The sequence below is a fragment of the Zeus faber genome (genome assembly GCF_960531495.2).
Source record: "Zeus faber genome assembly, chromosome: 4".
NCBI lineage: Eukaryota > Metazoa > Chordata > Actinopteri > Zeiformes > Zeidae > Zeus > Zeus faber.
The window spans coordinates 8,972,370-8,997,137 of NC_137191.1; the positions used below are offsets into that span (position 1 = coordinate 8,972,370).

The following is a 24,768-nucleotide window of genomic DNA, read 5'->3' on the forward strand; positions in this document are numbered from 1 at the left end:
TTACAGGTCAAAAAACATTCTCAACCTAAAGAAATGAAGTTGTTCTTGTTCAAAGTTCAACTATAAGTGTTGAACTATTGTATATTGATCACAGCAGCTTACAGTGGAACTCAAATATGATGAATTTGAAGAATTAATACTCTTTGCCTTTTTTACAAGGTAAATCAAAACTTTTATATGTTGCTTGTTAATTGTCTGAAGCACAGGCTCCAGTCATTTTGTTCACCACTCATCTGAACGGCATTCAGGGAGGACGGTTCTTTGCTGTCACATAATCGTCCCAATGATTCCTGTACAATTCAAAAAGACAACCGATCTGCCGCCAAACAACGGCGGCACCCGAACCGCTCCACCGGGCGCACCCGGCCAGGCTCAGGCCCCAGGGCCAGACCAAGTGCCTAACCAGCCCCAGCACCACAGGCGACCCGCCCACGGGACGCAGGACACGCAAGCCCCGCCACCCGCCCACGCAGCGGGGGGGCCCAGCGGTGCGCCGGCCCGCCGACCGCGGGGCCAAGATCCGAACCCGCAACCACGACCCAAACCCACACACGGACGGCAGACGCAGGCACCCCCCAGGAGCACCCGGCCTTGGTGTCGTCAGCATCATGGGGAAGAGCTCCAGCTCCAGCCCGAGTCCTGACCCCGCCGTGTTGTGTGAAAGACAGAGGATCTTAGTGATGTAGCCCGTGAGAAATCACTGACAAGTGCCCGAGACATGGATGAAATTGTTCAAATTGTTGCCAAGGGAAACAGGAGACGGGTGTTGAAGATAGAAATAAAGAAACTGATATATGACATATGCTGTACATATGGATTCGCAGGTTGCACTTGGATGCAAAGTGAAACATTTTCATTGCACTCATTAACAGGTGCACCAAAATGTAGTACTCCGTGGTTTATTAAACTATATTAATAAATGACTTCATCAGGCGGGAACTGTGTGTGTTTACTTAGTACGCGTCGTCCTCGGTCCATGGGAGACTCCCCGTTGTCGCTTGGATCCTCCTACACGATGCACATCAGCGGGGAAACCACTGGAGAGCAGTGTTGGCGATATATTTATTATAATACATTTACAGTATTAAGTGTATTCTGACAGCTTAACGTTAAACAATGAATACCTACAATCAAATCACACAACTAAAATCAAATAAGATTAAACACTGGGCTATGCACAGCCGGTGTTTTTTCTTACTCTTACCAGTACCTCTACTGTGTTTCATTCTCATTGCTGCTATGACACGTCAATTTCCCTCATGGGGTTAAAAAGGTTTATCTTAAGTTAGCACATGGATTTGAACTAATATAAAGTGTCACAGTGTGGGATGGTCAGGGGGAAGAACCAAGTTGCAGACACACGGTAGGGAATATGTCAGGGTTTTATTGTAGAACAGGCAGGGGTCGAAACAAGGGAATGAGGGTCCAGGGAAACCGGCGGGGCATCAGGGTCCAGGAACAGGCAGCGGACAGGGGATCAGGACTGTGACAGGGAAGACAGGAGAACTCACGACCAGAAGCAGAGGCAGGGAATCCGGCGTCGGTCAGGGCAAACAGGGGGAAACCAGCAGGGACGTGGAACGCGCATGCAGCCACCTAGGTAGAACCCTAGGCAGCAAGAAACAAGAACAAACCGACAGAGTGAAGAGCACCAGGTTAAGTACAAACTGGAGTGATGAGTAAAGTGGAGACAGGTGGTGTGATATGACCGTATGTATATGTATGTGACAAATAATCTCTTGAACTTGAACTTGAACTTGAACTTGATAACAGGGAACTGCAGTGACATGAAAACCCAGACAGGGGGAGCTAGAGGGAGACAGGGCCCTAGTGGCCAACAGAGGAAGTTGCAGCAGGGGAAGGATCATGACGATAAAGTATATTGATTATATTGATAAGTATATTGATTAGAAATATATTTTAAAAGTCAATTGACTCTAAATGTTTAAATCAAATGTTTTTATCAAACAATTTATGAAACAACGTGAATAGGCACTGGAAGACCATGTGAGCTACTGAAGAAAGACAGTGACCCTAGCACTTATATTGCATCCTCTGCTGTCAAAATGCAAATTTACACAGCTATTATGTTCAAATAAACACATACTTTATGTTTAGGGTCAGATTTACCTCAGCAATTCAAGCCTACAAAACATTACTGTAATTGAAAGTGTTGTGAAAGTGAAAGTACACTTCAAAACATCAGCAATGAACACATAGAAAGTCAATCATGGAAAAACACAAATCATTAAAAGTATATAAAACTCAGTAAAAGTGCGTGTCTGATACGGGCCTGCCAACGTCCAGGATAAGACCAGGCTCATCGAGTCATCAGAGCAGCAGAGAGGATCATCAGCTGCGACCTGTCCACCCTTCAAGACCTCAATACTTCCAGGTCACGAAAAAAGGTCCAAAAAGATTATAATATTAGATTATAATGATCCCCTCTGTAACCTGGATTAATGCGTTGATACAGATGTCTGTACACGTCTCTATTCCTTACACATGTACATGGAGAGAGGACTGTTACGTGGGAATCATCAAACATCCCCACAACTCACGGTTCCCCATTCGCTTATTCATTTTATCAAACAAATGACTTGCAGTGCAACACCTAGTTTATTTTGTTCTAGGGTTAAAACCGTCTCCCTCTGGCCATGGTGACCATGGCTTGGCATCAGGTTTGTCCTTGGGCCTCCAGGATTTTGATAATCTTAAAAAAACAGTTCACAAGAGATCCAATCATTTCTTGTGCTATCCTAGATATTTTTTTCCAGAGGGGTAAAAGATGGACCACTCTAACCCAATAATAACCTCCCATTTCTCAGTAATATTCTTGAAAAGATAGCTCACAAACAATTACACTATTATTTATCCACTAAAAATATCCATGATGGTTTACAAAGCTCTCACTGGCCTGGCTCCAAACTATATTTCCAACATCCTTGTCAGCTATGAGCCAGTCAGGTCTCTCAGGTCCTCTGCCATTGGTCTCTTTGTGTTTTTATTGCCCGATTAATCGTAGAGCTGAGTGAAGAACTAACAGTTTTACTTTATTTCAATTTTGAGTTCTCACTTTGCCTTAAGCTGTCTCGAGAAAGCTCCACTGAATAACTCTGAAAGCCCCTTTGAACCAACCAAGTCTCAACTTGGGCCTGACAGGCTGTGATTGGGCCACTTGGACACCCATCATATGGCCCGCCCCCCCAGTATATATACTGGGTCACCGCTTGTCATACTTTATCTATGCTTATTCAGCTTCCTGCTGTTGGAAGCAAGCCCTCTATAAAGAAAGAAAATTAACAAAATAATCATGTTGGCTGCGGACCTTAGGACATTGTCACAGACAGCGTCTTCTCCCGGTGCTGGAGGATTTCACGAAGGAGGTAAGGTCGTCATGGGGTGGTCCCCAGAAGAAACGTTCCCTCACCCAGACGTTCAGCCAGCGGTCGACCCTGGACACCAAACCGGAGTTGTTATACCTGGCGACGCCCTCCCCCTGGAGGAATTGGTAGCTGCCCACCTGTGCCCCTCCCTCACTGCGGAAAAGCCTCAGTTGCCACCCAAGGCGTGTAGGCTGACAGGTAATCTGGCGAAGAAGTGCTACAAGTCTGCGAGGCAGGCTGTAGCACTGCTGAACAACATCTGCCTGCTGCAGGCCTACAAGGCGAGGCTCCTATGGCACCTGGAGGGGAATTGCACCCCTGAGACATATGTGGAACTGCACAAAGCCACCGCTTCTGCCTCACGATGGCCAAGGGTGCAGCGCAGGATAAAGGTCGTGTGATGGGGTTTTTGGTGGTGACGCACTTCGACCTTTGGCAGTACCTATCTCAGATATCTGAGAGGGAGAAGACCAGGCTAAAAAGGTGTCGAGCCTTTTTGGGCTCATTGTGGACTCCATGACCCACAAGTTTGACCGGCAGCAGAAGTAGTAGGCGGCATTGAAGAGCTTCATGTCCCAAGGGCCCCCAAGGACATCGTGGGCCCAGAGTGGATTGCTCCAGCCCAGGAGACGTCCCAGCTTCCCCCCGGCTGCCGGGATAAGGGGCCATTGTTGGCTATTGGCTCGACCTCCAGTTTTGGCTCGAAAAAAAAAAAAAGACATCTGAAAAACCAACTTCAGCATAACACACGAACACAGCGGAGGAACCATGTTGTCACAAACACCTCAATGTTGACGTTCCATCCAAATCGATCCGCATACGGAGCAGATATTAGCGAAAAACCGAACCCTGAGAAAAGCTTTTCAGCTGTCTTGTTAACTGACACGTCATTATTCGTAAACAAAATGAAAGAGATAAGATTTCCAGTAAGACGCTTTATGATATTGTGGCAGTGTTGCCTACCACTCGCCACCCAAGTGGTGTTTTAGGGACCTCCCACACAGAGACACAGAAGATAGAGGATTGTAAACAACAGTCTATTCGTAGAGCGTGGGCCAGCTAGAATTAGCCAGGAGCAGAAAGACACATGTCATGACACGGGCTCTTCTCCTGAGTGTATGTGGGGATGGCGGTTTTACCTGCTGCTCGTTAGACCAACCAACGAGCAACAGGTATGCAGCCACTCTGATCCCAATTATCGATATCCAGGTCAGGTGTCGCTGCTCAAACAAGACCATCCCCACACCACAGACGTCGCCATATTATTTACTATAAATGTACAGATACAGTTTGAGAATGTCCAGTCGGACCGTGTCCAGTGTGTGGCGTAGACTCGGTCGCTCTGTAGTGGTTCAACATTACCAAACTATTGATTTACTGTATTTATTAAGCTTCTCACCTGGTAGATGTAATTTGATCTATTGTTATTTTGCCGGATTGATGAAAAATACAATAAAAAGTAGTCCACAAAAACTTGTCAACACGTCTTCTCGAAACCACTGAAATGTGCAAGTGATGCATTCAAGATCCAACAAGGCATCGGAAAAATAGAAGCCGTGCAATGGTTACTCACAGAAATACCACAACGTTTTTTGTATTTCATGTAAATGGTTAAATGTAATTCATGGAAAAAAGTCAACAAATGAATTACGAAAATTCCACTGTTATAGTAAATTGTCGTGAATACATCATGAGAGACACAACGCCAGCTACCGTTACTGAGACTTGATGCACTTTGTGGTGTGGGGATGGTGGGGTGAACAGCCACACCTGAACTGGATCTAGGTGATTGGGATCATATCATACCTGTTGCACATTGGTTAGTCTAACGAGCAACAGGTTAAAGATGGATGGTAGCTCAGGAGGTAGAGCTGGTGGTCTAGTGATCTAAAGGTCGCTGGTTTGATCCCAGGCTTCTCCTGCTAGCATGCTGTAGTGTCCTTGAGCAAGACACTTAACCGCTAATTGCTCCTGATGGCTGCGTCCGTCGGTGTTTGAATAATTGTAAGTCGCTTTGGATAAAATTATGTTTGTAAGTTCAGTAAATTTTGATGCTGTGGGAGTTGCTGCCCACAGGTAAGGGTTTAGAGAGGGAGACAAATTCTTTCTGGCTGTGGTGCGCCACAGAGTTTTTATCATCCCCTTAAACAATAAGGTATGCTGGTCACAAGTATAAATGACAAACCGATGATCATTATAATATTGAGGTGGAACATAATCATCTCAGGCACAAGAGGAATGGCGTTCCGCTGCTGGGCTGCTGACGAGCCCGTGGTCCGATCCCCTCTGAAAGACGTACAAACATTAAGAAAACTCCCTGCCTCGAGTCGGCACAATCAGCGGCCGCGAGGTGCTGATTGGGCCGATTCGAGGCAGCTTAGTGGCCGCGGGAAAGGGAACCGTGCTGTCATCTGCAGCTGGTGCTTGACCATGCCCCTTTGTCCACCACATACCCTCACCACCCTCCGAAGGCCGGGGAGCTGTCCAGCCGACAGCCGACTCCCCCGTCCCCCCAGAGCGAGAGCGAAAGTCACCCACGACCCCCTGTGCCGCCGGCCTGTGGACCACCTGGAAGATAAAGGGCTGGAGAGCCAGGTACTACTGGGTGATCTGGGCGTTTGTGTCCTTCAGAGGGTGAAAGCTTGTCCCAGGATGTAGTAGCGGAGGGAACCGACTGCCCACATGATAGCTAAACACTCCTTCTCCACCATGCTGTACCTTGACTCCCGTTCTGAGAGCTTGCAGCCGAGGTACAGCACTGGACACTCGGTCCTCTCCAACTCTTAGGAGAAGACTGCGCCCAGCCCTCTGTTTGACGCGCCGGTCTGCAGACATTAAGGAAGAGAGAAGTTAGGGTTAAACAGCACTGGCTTCCGACAGACAGCTGACTTTACACTCACGTACACTTGCTTGCTTGTCACTTCTCTGACCATTGGACCATATCTGGAGCACCCTTTTGAGTTAAGTCTGTCAAGGGGCTGGTTAGCCCTGAAAAGTTGGGGACAAACCTCCTAAAGTAGCCGGCCGAGCCCCAAGAACTGCCTCACCTCCTTCTTGGTCTTGGGTATCAGCGTGATTGCGACTGCAGCAGTTTTATCAAGCTGGAGTCTGACCAGGCCTTCGCCCAATTGGTACCCCAGATACCGTACCTCTCACCGTCCCACGGTACACTTCTTTGGGTTGGCGGCGAGCCCAGCCCGCCTCAGGGTCTCAAGAACAGCGCCCACATGCTGCACATGCCGCTCCCAGGTGTCGCTGTGAATTATAACGTCATCTAGGTCAGCCGCGGCGTATGCTACATGCGGACGCAGGACACGGCCCATGAATCTTTGAAAGGTGGCTGGGGCACCGAACAACCAAAACGGAAGTGTGTGAAAGTGGTATAAGCCAAATGTGACACCGCTTTCAGAACCGGAATGGCATCGTGTTGGCTTACCCGCCAACACAATGGGACTAGACTAGTCACTCGTGGACTCTTCTATTACACCCAAGTCTAGCATGGCCTCTAATTCCGCCTGCGCGATCTTGCGTTTGTGTGTTGGGGCAGGCGATATGGCCCACAGCACACCTTCACCCCCCGGGTCGTCTCCACATGGTGGTGTATGAGGGACGTAAGGCCTGGCAGGGAGGAGAAAACAGGCAGAGATTTTTAGGTGGATGGATCAGGAACTGGAATAGGGCGAGTCTCAGCAGCATCGGCCAACGACTCAGCAGCGTACTGAGTCTTGGCAGGGGGAGCTGCCGCCTCGGGAACAGGAACAATGCAAGTCTCAGCAGGATCGATCAACAGCTCAGGAATTTCTTCTTAGGACAATCCGTTGCGGTTGCATGGGAACCTGGTGGTAGCCTTGGACGTGGGTGTGTGGATGTCTGGATATTTATATGCGGCTTGGAGAGAAAGTGCGTCTTCATCTGTTGACTGAGTGATCAATGGCTGATCAGCTGGTTTCTAATGCCAACAGATTATTTAATGATATTAATAATATTATTACCATATTATTATTAATTATTCATATTTAATACATTATTATATAAGTAAACAAACCCCAAACAACCTCCATGCAATTAATAGATAGAAAAATCGACTTTTATATCAATCCACGGTTTTGGTTTAAGCCATTTAAGTGTTTAAGCCAGCAGCGGCAGTAGACATGCACAGTGGAGTGGGCTCCTCACCTATGTAGCATCCGGTAAAAAGTTTAAATACAATAAAAATATAAATATTGAATGTTAAAATAAAAACGATATTAATGTACAATTTAACCTGACAAAGATTGTACTTTGACCTAAATGTCAATGTTGCCAAGTGTAGTTGGGGTCATGCATGTATAATGTCTGCACAATATGGTTTGCAACACACAAACTGAAACAACAGCATCCTGAGTAAAATAACTAAAGAGGGAATCAGTGAAGGAATTGAAGGAACTTTCAGGACAAGGAATCCCAGACACGTCAGTGTTGTGGTAGAGAGAGGAGGAATATTGAAAACAACAGCGATTTAAATCTTTTTTTTACACACAGTTTGACGATAAGTCAAAGGATTTTTTTTGACAATAAGTTTTATGTCAGTATTATCTCCAATGCTTTTATTAGTTATTGTGTAAAAAAAATCATTGATTTCTGTGTATTACTTGTATTACTTGTTGATCTTGTTTAAAATGCCTCACAATATGTCCGATGATCTCCAACTAGTCTGCCATAAATAACTTTTAATAATTTTAATAATTGAAATGTGAGATAGAATTGTAATTGTTGAAATTGTCCTTGCCACAGTGACAGTCACTAACCGTCCATGAATTTTAATTTGTCCCTTTATTAGTTTACTACTACTCTGATTGATTCTGAGTGATCATGAAATTAATGACATTTAGATTACATTTAAATTAAAACCCATTTAAAAATAAATGTTTTGCCTTTGAGAACTCTTGGTCTTTCATTCTTTTAATCACCGCGATATGGATGATTTTCCTGTCGCAAATCGATGGCCTGACGGGGTGAATGAGTGGGGACTGGGGGGAACTCGTTGGTTCAACGAGTGCGAGTGTGGAGCTGGACGACCTGATACTATCAGCTGCCATCAGCTCCGATTAAGCAGCTCTGACTCTGACTCTGACTGAGAGGGTGAGTTGTGAGTCCCCTGCGCACAATCAAGGGAAAAGTTTATTATTTAAAGTTCTGCGTTTGGATTTCATTTGTTTGTCTTTTTTTTTTTTAACCATGGGAATACAATTTTTCTTGGCAGTAAATCAAAAAATCCACACTATTGCGACACATAGCTGCACACATTGTTACCTAACAGCAAGCAAATAAAAACCCCAAAAATGATTGTCACAACTTTCCAGGCGAGGGCAAAAGCATTTGTTTCTATTGCAATTCATCCATATACATAACTCTAGTCCCTTCTATTTTGTACCCCTTTGTATTCTCTTTTTGAGTCTTATCTTATTTTATTTATATTATTCTATTCACTTACTGCATTACGTTTTAGGAATCAGTTAGTTTCAGTTAGTTGCAAGGTAGTAATTAGGTTAGCTATAATGTTCGGTTTAGTAACTATTGTGCAGAATCTCCGGGTGCGTTGCAAAGACATTTCACTGCATATATGCATGAACGTATGTTTATGTATGTGGCAAATAAATAAACCTCTTGAATCTTGAATATTCACCAGTAAGTTACACCATAGTTCCTGGTAAATAACACGGTAAATGACTCATAGCTCCATTGTAAAAAGGCGGGTCGTCTTATAAAGCCTTACCAAATTATCATTGTTATCAAGGGGGTCGTTAAGGGGGGGGGCGTGAATGAGTCATGCCCCCCCCCCAATAAGACACATGGTTTGGTCCATTCTCCAAAAGGAGGAAATAAAAGGAGGGAAAAGGCTGATCTGGCAGCTGCTCTGTTGCGTTGCAGCATTCACAAGAGATGACCACTATGTTCCCTTCCCTCAAAGGGAAAGTTAGGTAACAGGGAGAGATACAGCCAAATACAGGAAAACAATGGCCTCACTACGTAAAGTAAGGAAGGACAAGACAGGACGGGTTGAGTGCAGACCCATTTCAGCAGCCACCATCCAAAGCGTGTGCATGTGTTGGAGTGGCGTGGCGTGTGACAATTAAAGCTTCTTCTGTGTGTGGGGACGGCGGTGGACCAGGCGGCCGTGAGGCATATGAGGGGAGGACGCAACCTTTCCTGACCCCCCTGTAACTCCCGCCCCTGCTTGTAGGCGTATTGACACAGTACATGTAAGCTGGTCTTAAGGGGGGGGGGGGTAGTTGTTATAACTAACCTTTATCTAAATTGTACAGATACTACTATATCTACAATTTTATCGACAGTCATTTTAGCCACCCCCTGTGATGGTGTCACCCTGTGCGGTCCACACCCCCCTCGTGACGCCACTGAGACAATCAATCTGGGGCCTTCACTTCTTGCCCCTCCACTTCACTTTACACACACACAACACACACACACACACACACACACACACACACACACACAAACACACACACCCTCCCTTTTTATTGCTGCTGTCTCCCACTCTGGTGTTCATGCTCCACCCTTTGAGCTTTGGACCTTCTAGAGAAAGGTAGAGGAATCTGGAGACGCACGTCATTCCACAATGTATTATTTAGCTGTTTTAAAAACATATATTTAATTTAATTTGCTTTTAATTGATTCACTATACTTGACTGTGTTGCGTATCGTTAATCAATCAATCAATCAATCAATCAATCAAAAGAAAAACAAAGTCAGGGCTACATCAGATTAAAATAAAAGGAAGCATTTAATACTGAAAGACAAAATGTATAGGCCGACAGGATATCATGGAAGATTATAATAAACTTAATATAAATAAATATAAATATAAAATCTACTGTACTACTTTGCTGTGTTCTCATCGCCTTGCCTGTCGAGATAACACTACCCTGTGTAGGGAAAAATGGACAACATTGTCAGACAATAATAGTCTCGAGGGTAAAGTCAATTTGCAGCTATTGAAACCATCGAATCTTTTCAATTTCTTCAAGGTGTGAACAACCTGCAAATGGTGTCACACTCAAACCTGATGAAATAATGAAAAGAATCCCTATTGCAATGTTTCTAAGACTGTGTTACCAGATTCACTGAGCACACAAGACTGAAGACAAATGAGTGGAAACACACCCATATTGGCACTGTATGTGTGATAAGACTGTACAGGCACCGTGGTAAAAATGCATCAATAGACCCTCCCTCCCCCTCCCCTCCGTGCTCCCCTTCTGCATATAAGTGGGTGACCCTAAGGAGACCAACACCAGTTGGACTTCCCAAAGCATTACAAGAATTTCCCGACAAGTTCGGAAACTTAGAGGTATGAATCTGTTTCAGTACCATAATTTGTGTACAATACTCTATTACATTTTTTTTTTTATGTAATTATATTTGGATCTTTCCAAAGTATTTTTTTTTTGTAGAAGCTTTCGATTTAGTCTATTACTAAATTTGTTTTTGATTTAGCACTTATATACGGTCTGATTTTCTTTTCATTTCATATGCAAATTGTGTTACAGAAATTAAGGGGTCGCTTTAATCTGCAGACAGACGTCGGTTTTACTTGTACAAGGGTCGAATCAGAGATGTGCCAAGGAGCAGCTCTGAGGCGAACAGTTTATTTTCAGGCAGTCGGAGAATATATGGTCAGTTTGACATCACAGATACAGAGAATATACAGTGAGCTTGACCTCACGGGTGCGGAAAATAATTGGTCAGGCCAAGATAAGGCAAGCTTTGAGGATAGGGCAAGCTTTTTGACAGGAACCCAAGGGAGGACACCATCTAAAAGGTTTGTGAATTAATTAACCCTCTGTGCTCAAAGAAAAGTGTGTGACTGGAAGCTACATGAAGTTGTGCTCTTCATTGTGTGTGTGCATATATGTTTATGTAATTACATGGATTTAGATATATTGTTACAATTGTACAGCTTTATTTTAAAAATAAATATTATTTTACTTATTTTACATATTCTTATATACAGTATTTACAGATATTTTTCCTATTGTTCTATTTGACATTTATGTTTTCTGTATGCACCAAACACCAAGACAAATTCCTTGTACGTGTAAACTTACTTGGCAACAAAGACGATTCCGGTTCTGATGAAAGTATATTGCTGTAGGTTAAAATGTTCAAGACCAAAGGTATGATCCAACATTCAAATCATTGAGTCAGAAATTCGATTTGCAATTTACATTACCACATATCTGTGAAATGTATATTCATATAAAAAGATATATATATATATATTTATATATACTTACCGTATATATACATAAAATAAATCAACCCAAGGTGAATGAACGATGACATTTAGGAAAACGAGCATGGGGTGCCGTTTGCTCAAAATCATGCTTCACTTTTTCCAGATGTGGCAAGCTCTCCAAAAGTGAAACTTACATTTGAATTAATTGTGAGGGGCATAGGAATGTTATCCACATGTTTTGATTTTCTTGAGGTGCTTTGTTGGAGCTTGACTCATAGAAAAGGAATTTCATCAGAGGAATGTGGGTGTAGTATGAAAATGAATGTTAGTGAGTGTTTGGCTTCATCATTTATTTTCTACTTCTGGGAAATGTTTCTGCCCTTGCTTCATCTGTTGCGAAAACTCTGGCAAATCTGACCATCAATTTGAAATGTGCTAAGCTCACACTGAGATCTAAAATGAACTTATTACCCTTTCCCAGGCAGGATGTTACAGCTGCTATACGTGGTACTGTTGATGCTGGCACTGTTCGGGAGCTCGGTGGCTTTTGCCCCTGTCGGAGATCGTGCCTCCACCCATGTCAGCATAACAGGAAGTGCCCTATTGCAGAAGGTGAAGGAAACATGTCAGGCCGTGGCCAAGACATCAGATCACGAGTTCAATCCGACGGTAGGACGTCACCAGACACACTTTGTACACGTACAAATAAAAATAAAAAAGAGGAAAAAAGTATATTCAGCTTGACAAAAAAAAGGAATCAAGCTGCCAATGGGATGAGAGAATTTTCCTAAAATAAGGGGGAAAAAATTGGAGATAAAAATAATCTTTTAACTATTAAAACAGTCCAAAAACATGCAGCATTCTTAAATAAAAAAATAAGTAAAGATATCTTGAAGTTGCTTCTTTCAGACCGGAGAGCATCAGAAATCCTCTTGAAGTTCTCTGTTCTCTTGAAAAAGTTTCTTATTTTACCAAAAAAATTCCTTGACTATAAGTAGCTATTTCAAAAAACATAAGTGAAGACAATCAGGTTGAATAATGTTACATTCAATGATACATTAAACTGTCGGCCAGTCAATTCATATCCAAGTAACAAAAAGATACAGAAAAAATCTCTATTCTTTATTTATAGCTTGTTAAAATGTTGTCTTTTGCAGATTCATGCAAATGCGCGCGCAAGCACACACACACACACACACACACACACCATCTAACGAATCATATCACTGAGGAAGAGCAGAAAGCCGCAAAGGAGCAATAATACGTGTGTGTGTGTGCGCGTGTGTGTGTGTGTGTTAATGATGTGTGAGTGTAGATGTAGGTGTGTGAGATTAGCTTCATAATAAGTTCTCCTGTCACTCTGTGTGTGTGTTGTTGGAGCTCTGAGCTGTGACCTCTGACCCCAGGGTCCATCTGCGGAGGAGCTGGTCCAGGCCTGTCTGGGTCCCACTGCCACCGGAGAAGTGTCGGCCTCCAAGTTCCGCTCGGCGCTGCAGGACATCAACATGCAGAACGGCCTGGTCGACAGCAACTTGGCCAACAGGTGCCGGACTTTATTATGCTACTGTATTATATGCCCTGATAACAGATCATATAATACAGTAGCCTTATAAAGTGCTGCTGGATCTTTTTGTCTGATCTTGATTCCAATTTATCAAAAATAGTTATTTATGTGTGTGTGTGTGTGTGTGTGTATATATATATATATATATATATATATATATATATATATATATATATATATATACATATGTATATTTATGTATAATAGAAGGAAACTTCAGTAGTAAATAAGTAATAATATATAATAAAAATATATACATACAAATAAAAAAAAATATATATATATTTTGCATATATATATATATATATCTATATATATATATACAGGATATAAATAAAGCCTCTTAATATCTTATAATAAAAAAAAGAAAATAAATTAACAAATACACAACACGCGTAAGGTGATTTAAAAAAACGGAGAAAACACTAAACAACACCTAGTTATTTTGTTATTATTATCAATATCATTATTATCTTTTTTTACACAAAAAAATACAGTGCTCCTCACCACTTCAACTCGGAGGCCTTTCTGGAGGGCCGCGCCCTCATCACGGAGGGCGTCGCCTCCATCAAGATGAATGTCCACAGTGAGAACTTCCAGGCTGCCAGGGAAACTCTGGGCAGAGTCCTCCACACCTTACAGGTGCGATGGAGCATGAGGAGGAGGAGGAGGAAGTGGAGGAGGGGAGGAGGAGAGGAGGATGAGGAGGAGGAGGAGGTGGAAGGAGAGGAGGAGGAGGAGGAGGAGGAGGAGGAGGAAGAGGAAGGAGAGGAGGAGGAGGAGGAGGAGGAGAAAGCGGAACGAGCTGAGGCGGAGAAGAGGAGGAGGAGGAAGTGGAGGGGGAGGGGAAGGAAGAGAAACAAGCGGAGGAGGAGAGGAGGAGGAGGAAGTGGAGGAGGAGGAGGAAGAGGAAGGAGAGGAGGAGCAGAGGATGAGGCGGAGGGAGGAGAGGAGGAGTAGGAGGAGGAAGAGGAAGGAGAGGCCGGAGGAGGAGGAGAATTGGTGTAAGAGGAAGGAAAGGAGGAGGCGGAAAAGGAGGTAGTGGGGGAGGAGGAAGGGTTCAGTGGTTTGGATGAAAGGATTTAGGGATTATTAAGTGAAAGTTTGTGTGTGTGTGTGTGTGTGTGTGTGTGTGTGTGTGTGTGTGTGTCTCATCAGGACTTCTACAGCCACAGTAACTGGGTAGAGCTGGGATATACTGAGCCATATGTCAACTTGATCCGTCCAGATCTCCCTCTGGAAAACCTGGCCGGTACTGTGTGTGTGTGTGTATACGTGTGCGTACGTGCGTGCGTACGTGCGAAAAGTTTTTGTTCATGTAACTTTCATGCAAGGCCACCCACAACAATGGTGAGGAGACAGTTTAATTTGCTTACGTTCGCTAATGTGCTTTACACAAAATATGCATTATTATACAAAGTATACATTTACATACAGAGGATGAAATAATTATACATTTAATATGTAATAATTTAGAATATCATTTATCTAGAAAAAAAATGAATCAATAACCTTCTGTAGGTTTTAAGCCTATGTTTAAGCAGCACATAGTGAAATTAATTTGGAAAGACAAGCAAGTGAGTTACAGCTGCTGGAAGTGTAAATAAAAGCAAAGTTAAATCCCCCGAAGACTTATTATGGTAGAAATGATGGTACAATGGGTTGGTATCTGAGAGGAGGGGGCTGCCAAAATCCCAGTTATAATTTCTGTAATGACCGTGAAGTAGAGAGAGTAAGAGTAGAGTCAATCTCCACCTCGGGAAAACCTGACTAAAAAAACTCTAACAATGGAATGCGTGATCATGTGCACACGCACACACACACACACGCACACGCACACGCACACGCACACACACACACACACCCTTTTAAAGGGGAAACAAAAATCGGTTGTCGTTGGTGGCACGTCCTGTTCACGTGTGCGATTTTGGCTCCTTAGATGTTGACACCGCCACCTGCTGTGACTGTGCCAACGGAATCTGTTCCAACCCCATCCTGCCCAATATTCTTCAGGAGAAGAAACTGACGTCGGGTTACATGGGAATCTTTTCTGCAGAAAAGCCGAAAGGTATCAATTACACTGGAACAAAAACAACAAATAAACCCTGCAGCCAAATGCACCTTCCCCTAAACCAGGCATGTTGCTGCCGGTCACTGAGTCTCAGCCATCAACAACCAATATTCAAATAATAGGTGCTGCAACATGCAGGTTATGGTGAAGCCAAGTCACGGAAGTAAAGTCAAGAAATGGAGAGTTTCCCAGGTCCGGCGAGTTTTAAAGGAGGGCAATTCAAGTACAAATTCAAGTAGGCTTATAGAGATTTAAAAGCCATTCTCTGCTCTAGCGATTACAATCGTAGCAGCACGCCTCAGATTGAGGTGCATGAACGTTTCGAATTATGATATCAGAGACTCAAATGCCTTACCAAGACACATCACAAGTTCTGGAGAGGCCAAAAACAGAAAGGCAGCACAGCACAAACCCATCCAAATCCATGTGCGAGTGGGAATTTGTCTCCGTCATAAGAGTCAAGGGTGTTATTTTTATTTTATTCTTTTCCTGACGTCCTGCAGGTAAATGCAGCCACGGTGGCGCATTTGACTTGACCAGCCCGCCGTTCCCCTGCCGCGGCATCAACAAGGACGAGGGGAGCCCCGACAACAACGCCTTGCATACCACTGCGGTCGAGTTGGCCACCACTGCCAGCCTGGAGCTGCTGGAGGACATCAGGGTAGCCGTTGGGGACAGCAACTTCCTCAGGTAAAATATGACTCTGTGTGTGTGTGTGTGTGTGTGTGTGTGTGTGTGTGTGTGTGTGTGTTTTTGCGTGCGCGCAAACACATACAGTACAGTAGCAGCATGAGTCCAAAATACAGCGACCAAACGCGGTACTCGCTTTGTTTTCCTTCAGTCGTTCGTTCAATGTAGTCGACGCCCACCATCGTTGTGATCTGACCCCAAGCAGGACCGCGCCCCTGCTGCAGAGAAACAAAGCGGTTTGGAGGAATTGACCCATCGGTTCTTGACACGCATTTCCACAGTTTCTCAGCTCACTACAGATACAGTATATTTATTTTTGTTTTCTGTTGATCCATGTAATCACCATTTCATACTTATAGATGTGCAGAGGTCTTCTGCATATTGCTCAGGGTGATGCGATTCCATGAGTGCTCCTCGCGAGAAGAAAAAAAAAAATTGTGAAGTGATCCGTCGGAAAAAAGTGTCCCCCTCTCCTCTCAGAATGATGGGAATCGCGCGCTCATCCGTCGTGTGCTTCGTCATCGACACCACCGGCAGCATGCGGGACGACATCAAGGAGGCCCGGAGGATGGTCTTCGAAATCATCGACAGCAAAACGGGAACTCAGGACGAACCCTCCGAGTACATCCTTGTGCCCTTTAACGACCCTGGTAGGATGTTACCATCCAGGCCAGCTCGTGTACTTGAAAAAGATTGAGCTTTCGGACATAATCAGTGATGCATGATGTACAGGGATGCAGATAGATATCTGTATCATGAATGTGAGAAAGTCACAGGAACAACATCTATTCTGCCATGTCTCACATTGACATTGTGTGTGTGTGTGTGTGTGTGTGTGTGTGCATGTGTGTGTGTTTGGTGTGTGCGCCATTGCAATTCTGTGTGAATGCAGAATTTGGACCCATGGTGCGGACCACCGATGCTGAGGTCATGAAAGAGGAAATTTCTAGGCTCAGAGCAGACGGAGGCGGTGACACCCCTGAGATGTGCTTATCAGGGCTTCAGGTACTGTCACCAGGGCTGCTGCCAGGAATACAGGGCCCCATGAAAATGCAAAAAAAAAAAACATAATTCATTAATTCCGTCGTTAATTGAAACACCAATTGAATTAATTGAATTCTCATTTCTCTTTCTGTTTTTGAGCCTCGGGTTTCCTTTCCCAAGGTGACATTATTTGGACAGTATTGGGATATTCTCTGGAATTCTTTAAGGTCTGTGGTGTTTAAAATGGACAGGACCGGGTGAACCTTGTGTATGTCTCTCTGTTTCTACAGTTGGCGCTTACTGGAGCCCCGGCCTCCTCTCACATTTACGTGTTCACTGATGCAGTGGCTAAGGACATTGCTCTCAAGGACACCATCACCGCTCTCATCAGGAGCACCAAGTCGATTGTAAATAACCTTGAAATACAGAACAACATTTCTGCTCACTCATTTCTTTAAATGTATTTTCTCTCCCTTGCATGCTGCAACCTTAATCCTCCGACTGTCGCATTTAAAAAGCCGTCCACATTTCTCTGCAGGTGTCATTCTTCATGACGGATGCCACTGCGAGGCGCCGTCGCTCTGTCGACGCGCCCATTGACCACTATAAGGACCTGGCCGTGGTCTCCGGGGGCCAGGCCATCCATGTTACCAAGAAGCAGCTGCCTCAGGCCACTGCTGTCATCCTGGACACCTCCACCTCAGCCCTGGTAAGGCCCCACAGTTCGTGAGTTAGGGTTGGACCAAGCCGCCCCAATGCCTCTGTCGTTGACACTGATGAATACACTCTCACATTTAAATAAATGAAATCATTAAAAAGTTCGGGCAAAAAGGCTTTTGTTCCCAAAGGCATGCACTCCGCCCATGCAACCAGGAGCTCCTCACTAGGGACTTGACGGTGACGAACACGATTCCTTTGAGAGATTCTTCGCAAGGTTATGCCTCAGTATCCTGTTACTACCTTCTCTCGTCTCTTCTTAGGTGACGGTTCTGCAGCACACTGTGGACGCCGGGCAGAAGACCTTCCCCTTCATGGTGGATGAGTCTCTGAAAAACATCACTCTCTATGTCACCGGGACCTCCATCACCTTCACACTAACCAATCCTGCAGGTACAACACATACTGACAGCATTTATGTGTTGGCCTACGCTATTCGGATATGTAAGTGTGTTGTGGGGATGGTGTGGTTTGAGCAGCCACACCTGCCCTGGCTCTAGGGAATTGGGGATGGTCGAACGAGCAGCAGGTAAAACCCCCATCCCCACACACACTGAGGAGAGGAGCCCTTGTTATGACATGTCTATCTGCTCCTGGGCTTATTCCACCTAGCCCACTCTCATTTACAGTATACAGTATATAGCTAAAACGATGGAGGTTGTGGGACTTGCCCTCTGGTTGTCGTTTGGTTCTGGGGACATGCGTGCTGAGGCGTAGTCACAGCGCTGCTGCGTGATGGAACACAGTTTGATGTTTCGGTTGGTGAGGGGAGAGTTTACCTTAACGGTTTTTATCCCACTTGCTTAAAAAACGAACTTGTAAGCAACATCGCTAGCCGTTGGACAGTAGTTAGGAAGTTATTATTAAAAACTTGAAGATGAAAAACTCGAGTTGCTGAGTTACTAAATGTAACCGGAGAACTTTGCTGACTATGAAACTTAAAATAAGCGGATCTACGCTGCGCATTCGTAGGCCGATTCAAGGTACCCGGCAATAGACCCAGGTTTTTATCGCCTCCACCTCCGGTCGGCTCTGATGTCAACAGGACACCCGGGTCCGCCCGGTCATTCGGGTCCCTTTTACCGGCCCAACGCAAGGCACGTTGAAATTCCAGACGTTGGCCCATAAATAAATAATAATAAATAATAATAAATAAACTGGGATGATAACAAACAAGGAAAAATGTTGAGGCAATAACAGAAACTGAAACACGCCCAGGCTCTACGGCGACAGGTCTTTTTGTTCTAAAAAAGGCCTCTCAGACTCTAGATGTGTCTTTTAGAGTAAGGGGTGCGGCGTGGGGACATCCACCCAAGCGCTTGCCTTGCCCGCCGGCTGTGGTGGGTAGAGTACTGAAATCTATACTCAAGTAAAAGTACAATTGAGCTTGACCATAAAAAAATGACTCAAGCTAAAGTGAAAATTACTATTTGAAAATGAAAATCCCACCTTTCCCTCGTTTGGTAACATTGTTTTGGGAGCTGCTCTTGTTCCGGGTTTTGCTCCGTCACCGTCGCACCGTGGTCAAAAGCCAGGTGTTGCTTTTTTTCCTTCTAGGCAGCTGGCAGTAGCGTTGGCTTGTTGGTTCGCGAACGATTCGTACTTTAAAGTGAACTAAATCAAGTGAAGCCTCCCCCGAAATGATTAGTTTGTTTGAGTATCGGCCTTCCCTCGAGGCTACGTCCGCTCGCAAACCTGAGACCCAGCGGAAATTTGTTGGCGAATCTGTGAGAGAGAGAGTCGGTAAACTAATGTTTTTAGTGAACTGAATCAAAACATCCATGTCCCTGAATGGAATCGAAGAGCCCACCCAGGGTTTTGGGCTGGCTTTAGCTCTCTGCTGCCGAAAAGCGTCAAATAGTGCAATGCCTTGGACAAGGTATGAAAACATTAGATATTTCACAAAAACTTAAGCGTGATCATCGTACTGTGAAGCGCTTTGTGGCTGATTGAGAGCACAGACGTGTTGGTGCAGATAAAGGCAGAATGAGGAAGGTTTCTGCCACGAAAATACCTTGGGATTAAGAGAGCAGCTGCTAAAATGCCATTACAAAGCAGCAAACAGGTCTTTGAAGCTGCTGGTGCCTCTGGAGTCCCGCCAACCTCAAGGTGTAGGATCCTCCAGAGGCTTGCAGTTGTGCATAAAGCTACTATTGGACCCCCCTAACCAATGCTCCCAAGCAGAAACGGTTGCAGGGGGCTCAGAAATACATGAAGACTCATTTTCAAACAGTCTTGTTTACTGATGAGTGCCGTGCAACCCTGGATGGTGCAAATGGATGGAGTAGTGGATGGTTGGTGGATGGCCGCTATGCCCCAACAAGGCTGCAACGTCAGCAAAGAGGTGGCGGAGTCATGTGCTGGGCCGGAATCATGGGGAGAGAGCTGGAGGGCCCCTTTAGGGTCCCTGAAGGTGTGAAAATGACCTTGGCAAAGCATATAGAGTTTGTGACTGAGCACTTTCTTCCATGGCACAAAAAGCAGAACCGTGCCTTCCGTAGCAAAATCATTTTCATGCCTGACAATGCACCATCTCATGCTGCAAAGAATACCTCTGTGTCCTTAGCTGCGAGGGGCATAAAAGGAGAGAAACTCATGGTGTGGCCCCCGTCCTCCCCTGACCTCAACCCTATTGAGAACCTTTGGAACAGTGCATTTTGAGTTTGTTTTTTTAGTTTTTTTTAAATACTGTTATCATTGGGAGGTTTGTCCAATAACATTTGATTATACCCTAACGGTTGATGACTTGAGAATTATACTGACTGTCATTTGCATCGACTATTTAGGAAAATCAGAGAAAAACATCATTTTGCATAATAATTTGGAACGCGGTGTACACTGCACATGGTGTCATGAGGAGCGAGGTGTGGTCAAGGGGGGGGGGGGATGTAGAACAACACAGGCTATTATAACGAAATGATATGATAATGTGATAAAAATGATACTACAGTGAGTGTTTATGATCGTAATTATGTGCCTTGTTCAAAAACACGTGTTTTACTGCCAGGTGTGACGCAGAGGCACGATGAGGTAGCTGGTAAACTGGGCACCATTCAGACGGTCGGGAACTTGCAGAGAGTTCGTCTCAACGCTGACAGACAGTCAGGAGCGTGGGAGATCAACATCCAGTCCAGTCTGCCCTACACTCTCAAAGTCACAGGTCCAACTCAGCAGCCGCTACTTTCTCATCTCCTCCCCTTTTTTTTTTTGTAATCACACACACACACACACACACACACACACACAGTCCCTGTATTTATTATATTTCCTGACTGTTATCTCATGATAAATCCTCTTGTTTCGAAATGTTCCCAGGTTCGTGGAGATGAGTCACAGTACTGTGTGTGTGTGTGTGTGTGTGTGTGTGTGTGTGTGTGTGTGTGTGTGTGTGTGTGTGTGTGTGTGTGTTCACCCCCAGGCCAGAATATCATCGACTTCATTTATGACTTTGTGAAGCTTTTCGAAGGACCTCACCCAGGTTACGCGCCAATCGCTGGGCGTCCACAAGCAGGTACATGCGGTGCAGTGATCATAAAACTGATTTGTTTATCTTCAAATTCTCATAACACCGTCGCAGAAGCCACTGTACATTGTGTAAAAACATGAAATCACATATCAAAACAAATCATTCTTAGATGCACTTAGGACCTGAGAGGGCAAGACCAACAGTGACTGTCCACAGCTTATCGTACAGTGGATAACACCAGTGATATGAGCAGTTCACTTCACGTCTGCTCGGGAAATGAGTGCATTATATATGATATGATGAACAGGTGGAGCGTTAAAATGATGTCATTCCCTTAAAATGCTCCCAAAGGAGCTGCCCGCGGGGGGGAAAAAAACGCACACAAACACAGGACGAAAGGGTCAACTCCACACAGACAGGGCGGAGAAAATCAAGTCATCAAACTCAAATCATCCCCTCCCGAAACCCGATTCAGGAACCGTCTCAGATCGCGCTGCTCGGGTCCCGGCAAAAAAATAACAAATAAAAAACCCTTCGGGATCAAATCGAATTAACTGTGAAAATATTTACGGAGAATAATGTTCAATGTAAGTGTTAAAAATAACCCCCATGAATCATTGGGTTATATTGTGTAAACGAATGTTCTCACGTGTCGCTCCGCAGGGCAGCCTGCGATCTTGTTGCTTTCGCTGATGGGGAGGAAGGGTCCCTCCTCTGTGGTGGTGGGTGAGGTGGGCTTGGTGAGCGCGTCCGGAGCGGAGCCCCTGAGCACCGGCACGGTCCGGCACGTGGGCAACGGCGACATCCTGGTGACTGTCGACGCGGTGCCTGAAGGGGAATTTGTGGTCCAGCTGAAAGGAACAGACTCCGTGTCCAACACCGGGTTCTGGCGGCAGTCCACCACCCAGATGTCCGTCTCCAGGGTCAGCATCCAGGTCGGTGTTTCAGAAAAGAGCCCTCCCATCACGGCCACATCTCAAAGTCCAAAGGAAGTCAAAATAACTACTAATATCGGCCTCGTGAAGTTGAATTAAGTCTTTCTGTGAGCGGCTGATTGGAGATGTTAATCCGCAGGTGGAGTTCAAATTCTCCACCCGCACGTCATCCACAACTGCCGGAACGACCGCGTCCCGTCTTCGACCTGCGGGATGATCACCAATCGCCCTCTTGGGCGAACCGTCCAACCACCATGTTCTGATCAATACAAACAAGTCGTCATCATTACTACCCCCAAGACGGGGAGAGTCACCACGGGCGAGACGGATAAACATAAACACTACATGTACTCCACAAAACACAGTTCCTTCAGTCGACAAACATCGGACGAGCAGGGACGGCGCTCGGCCTCCTCCTGTGACGGCTCCAGATGTAGAGGAGAGGACGGCAGAAGGGCGTGGCCAGGCGGCGGTTCAGGGGTGCGTTGGAAGCCTCCGGGAGCGTCTTTTAGTCCGTCCGAGGTTCGCGCAAAGCAACGCCGCCCATCGTTGTTTTGGGTTCCTGTGCGTGCGTTTCTCTCCTCTCTCGGTGTCTGCTTTTAACTTCCGAGCGAGGAGGAGGAGGAGGAGGAGGAGGAGGAGGAACTTTTGAGTGAGTGCGCTCGTCGCCCCCTCCAATGAGCGCATCCTTCCTTGCGGGGTCTTCACGCGGTCAGAACGTGCGTGTCTCGCATACCAATCACATCCTGCAGTTCCTGTAGGTTTTTAGAAAATCAACCATGACCGAATTACCGTCAGTGCGACGGTTCCTGGAGCACTGACGTCAGCTGGGCTTCCTCCTGGCGCAGCAGGGAGCGCCACCTCACGTCTCTTTATTTTTTTTTCTCTTCTTTCTCTCCTTTGCCCGGTAGCTCATGAGTCCGGAAAATAGAACCAATTGAATGGTCTGATCATCATCGCCATCGTGTTGTATTCCATGTGAAGTGACGAGCCGTGCTTCCCCAGGCGGTGGTGGACAGCAGCGTGGAGCCGGGACAAACGTTCTCACTTCCATTCAGCGTGATGACCCAAGGCTCGGGGGGAGACTACTCGATCAGTATAAGGAACGACAGAGACTTTCCCATGGCGTTCCCAGAAAGGTGGGTGTTCTCGGAATATATTCTTCAGATGTGGTCATTTCATCGATGTAAATCATTGGACCTCGATGATCCGTCGATTTATCCCGACGCCACATTAAAATAGCAACTACCTGTATTTAGAGACACGAGCGACACGCCCGGTTTTTTATCACCAGTTCCTTTAACCTTGTGGAATCACCTTGACCCCGCAGCCTCACCTTGACGACGGGTCAGTACGCTAATGCCACTCTGACCATCAAGACGCCGGCCGAGACGCAGTCAGGCACCGACGTCACTCTGACAATTGAAGCCAGGTCTTCAAGCGGCGCCGATACCAACTACGCCGTCCTACGACTCTCTGTTGTCACCAAGGTAACCTGCTTCCACAAAGATTTAGTTGGAACAACATTGTCGAGAGGATTGGGAGGAAAAAAAAAAAAAAAAAAAAAAAAGAACACCTCCCAAGTGCATGACATCATACAATTGTCCGATAACTTCATTTAGCCCTGGACGCCAATATCTCAGTTTTGTGAAACAGTACAGCTCATACAGCTCCAGATAAGTTTCATAAAGATGGGTTTGTTTGTACCTTGTTGTTTTAAGAAAACTATCCATTTAAATTGATAGTTGATTTGTGAACTGGCAAAAAATAAAAATAAAAACGGAATAAATATTACTCACAAAAATAATTTTGATTAATGAAATATCTCCACAAATGCAAATTCATTTGACGAGCAAAAACAACTATGTATGAATTAAACATCCAAACTGTATTTCCATGCGGAGCAAACTATTACAAATCACTTCCCCATTGTTTGGCGTTTGAAACGCACATTATGGATCACATGCATGTTTCATGTTTTCGTCACAGTTTATGCATGCCTGGACTGCACCTTATAGTATCTAATAGAAATCGTTGATATTTTGCCAATTGTGGCTAAAATGTGTGATTCCCTCGTCTGCCTCTGACAGATTACAGACTTTGTGAAACCGCTGTGTGACGTGGTTGCCGTCGAGGCGGAGGATTGCCCCGAGGATGCGTCTCAGTGCGAGCGCTTCCACTGGGCGCTCTCAGCCAACGTGACCGACGGCAACGGGACGGGTGTTGAAAGATTAACTTTGCGCCAGGGGGGCGGGGTCTTCACGCACAGCTCCCTGAACGACAGCCTCATCCAGGCCACCTACAACGCCTCTTGCTGCTCGCAGACAGTCGAGCTTGTGGCGGTTGATAAAGTTGGCAACGTGGGCAAGTGCTACCATTCCATCGCTCGCTCAAATGGTGCTCCCTCCGCGACCGTGTCCCTCTCACTGTGGCTTTACATTTTGGTGGTTTTTACGTCTTGGCTCTGAGGGGCAAACAGCAGGTCGGAGTGGTTCTAGTATTATGCCTCAAGACAGATAGCGCTGGCATTTTGTCAGCTTAATATGATGGAAGCCTACAATTCAGCCATATAACATTTTCGGTTAATGATTTTAAAGTTCTGACCCATTTTGGGGTAAAAAAATAAATAAATAAATAAATAAATAAATAAATAAATAAATAAATAAATATATATATATATATATATATATATATATATATATATGTGTATATAAAA

At 45.1% G+C, this 24,768-nt stretch overlaps 1 protein-coding gene across 2 annotated transcripts; it reads left to right on the forward strand.

Moving 5' to 3' along the window:
• The first annotated feature begins 10,674 nt into the window (after positions 1-10,674).
• Positions 10,675-24,751, forward strand: vwa11 (von Willebrand factor A domain containing 11). 2 transcript variants are annotated; one of them, XM_079998579.1, is made up of 18 exons: positions 10,675-10,737; positions 12,107-12,294; positions 13,032-13,168; positions 13,687-13,831; positions 14,348-14,441; positions 15,129-15,257; positions 15,764-15,950; positions 16,431-16,600; positions 16,843-16,955; positions 17,225-17,341; positions 17,473-17,643; positions 17,915-18,044; positions 20,659-20,811; positions 21,070-21,162; positions 21,781-22,052; positions 23,058-23,191; positions 23,383-23,542; positions 24,143-24,751. In XM_079998579.1, exons 2-18 carry the CDS (start codon positions 12,112-12,114, stop codon positions 24,518-24,520), a joined length of 2,766 nt encoding a protein of 921 aa, XP_079854705.1. In that variant the 5' UTR covers positions 10,675-10,737; positions 12,107-12,111; the 3' UTR covers positions 24,521-24,751. The 2 variants fall into 2 exon arrangements, with proteins under 2 accessions (XP_079854705.1, XP_079854704.1); XM_079998578.1 differs by lacking the exon at positions 10,675-10,737 and adding an exon at positions 10,775-11,208.
• The last annotated feature ends 17 nt before the right edge of the window (positions 24,752-24,768 follow it).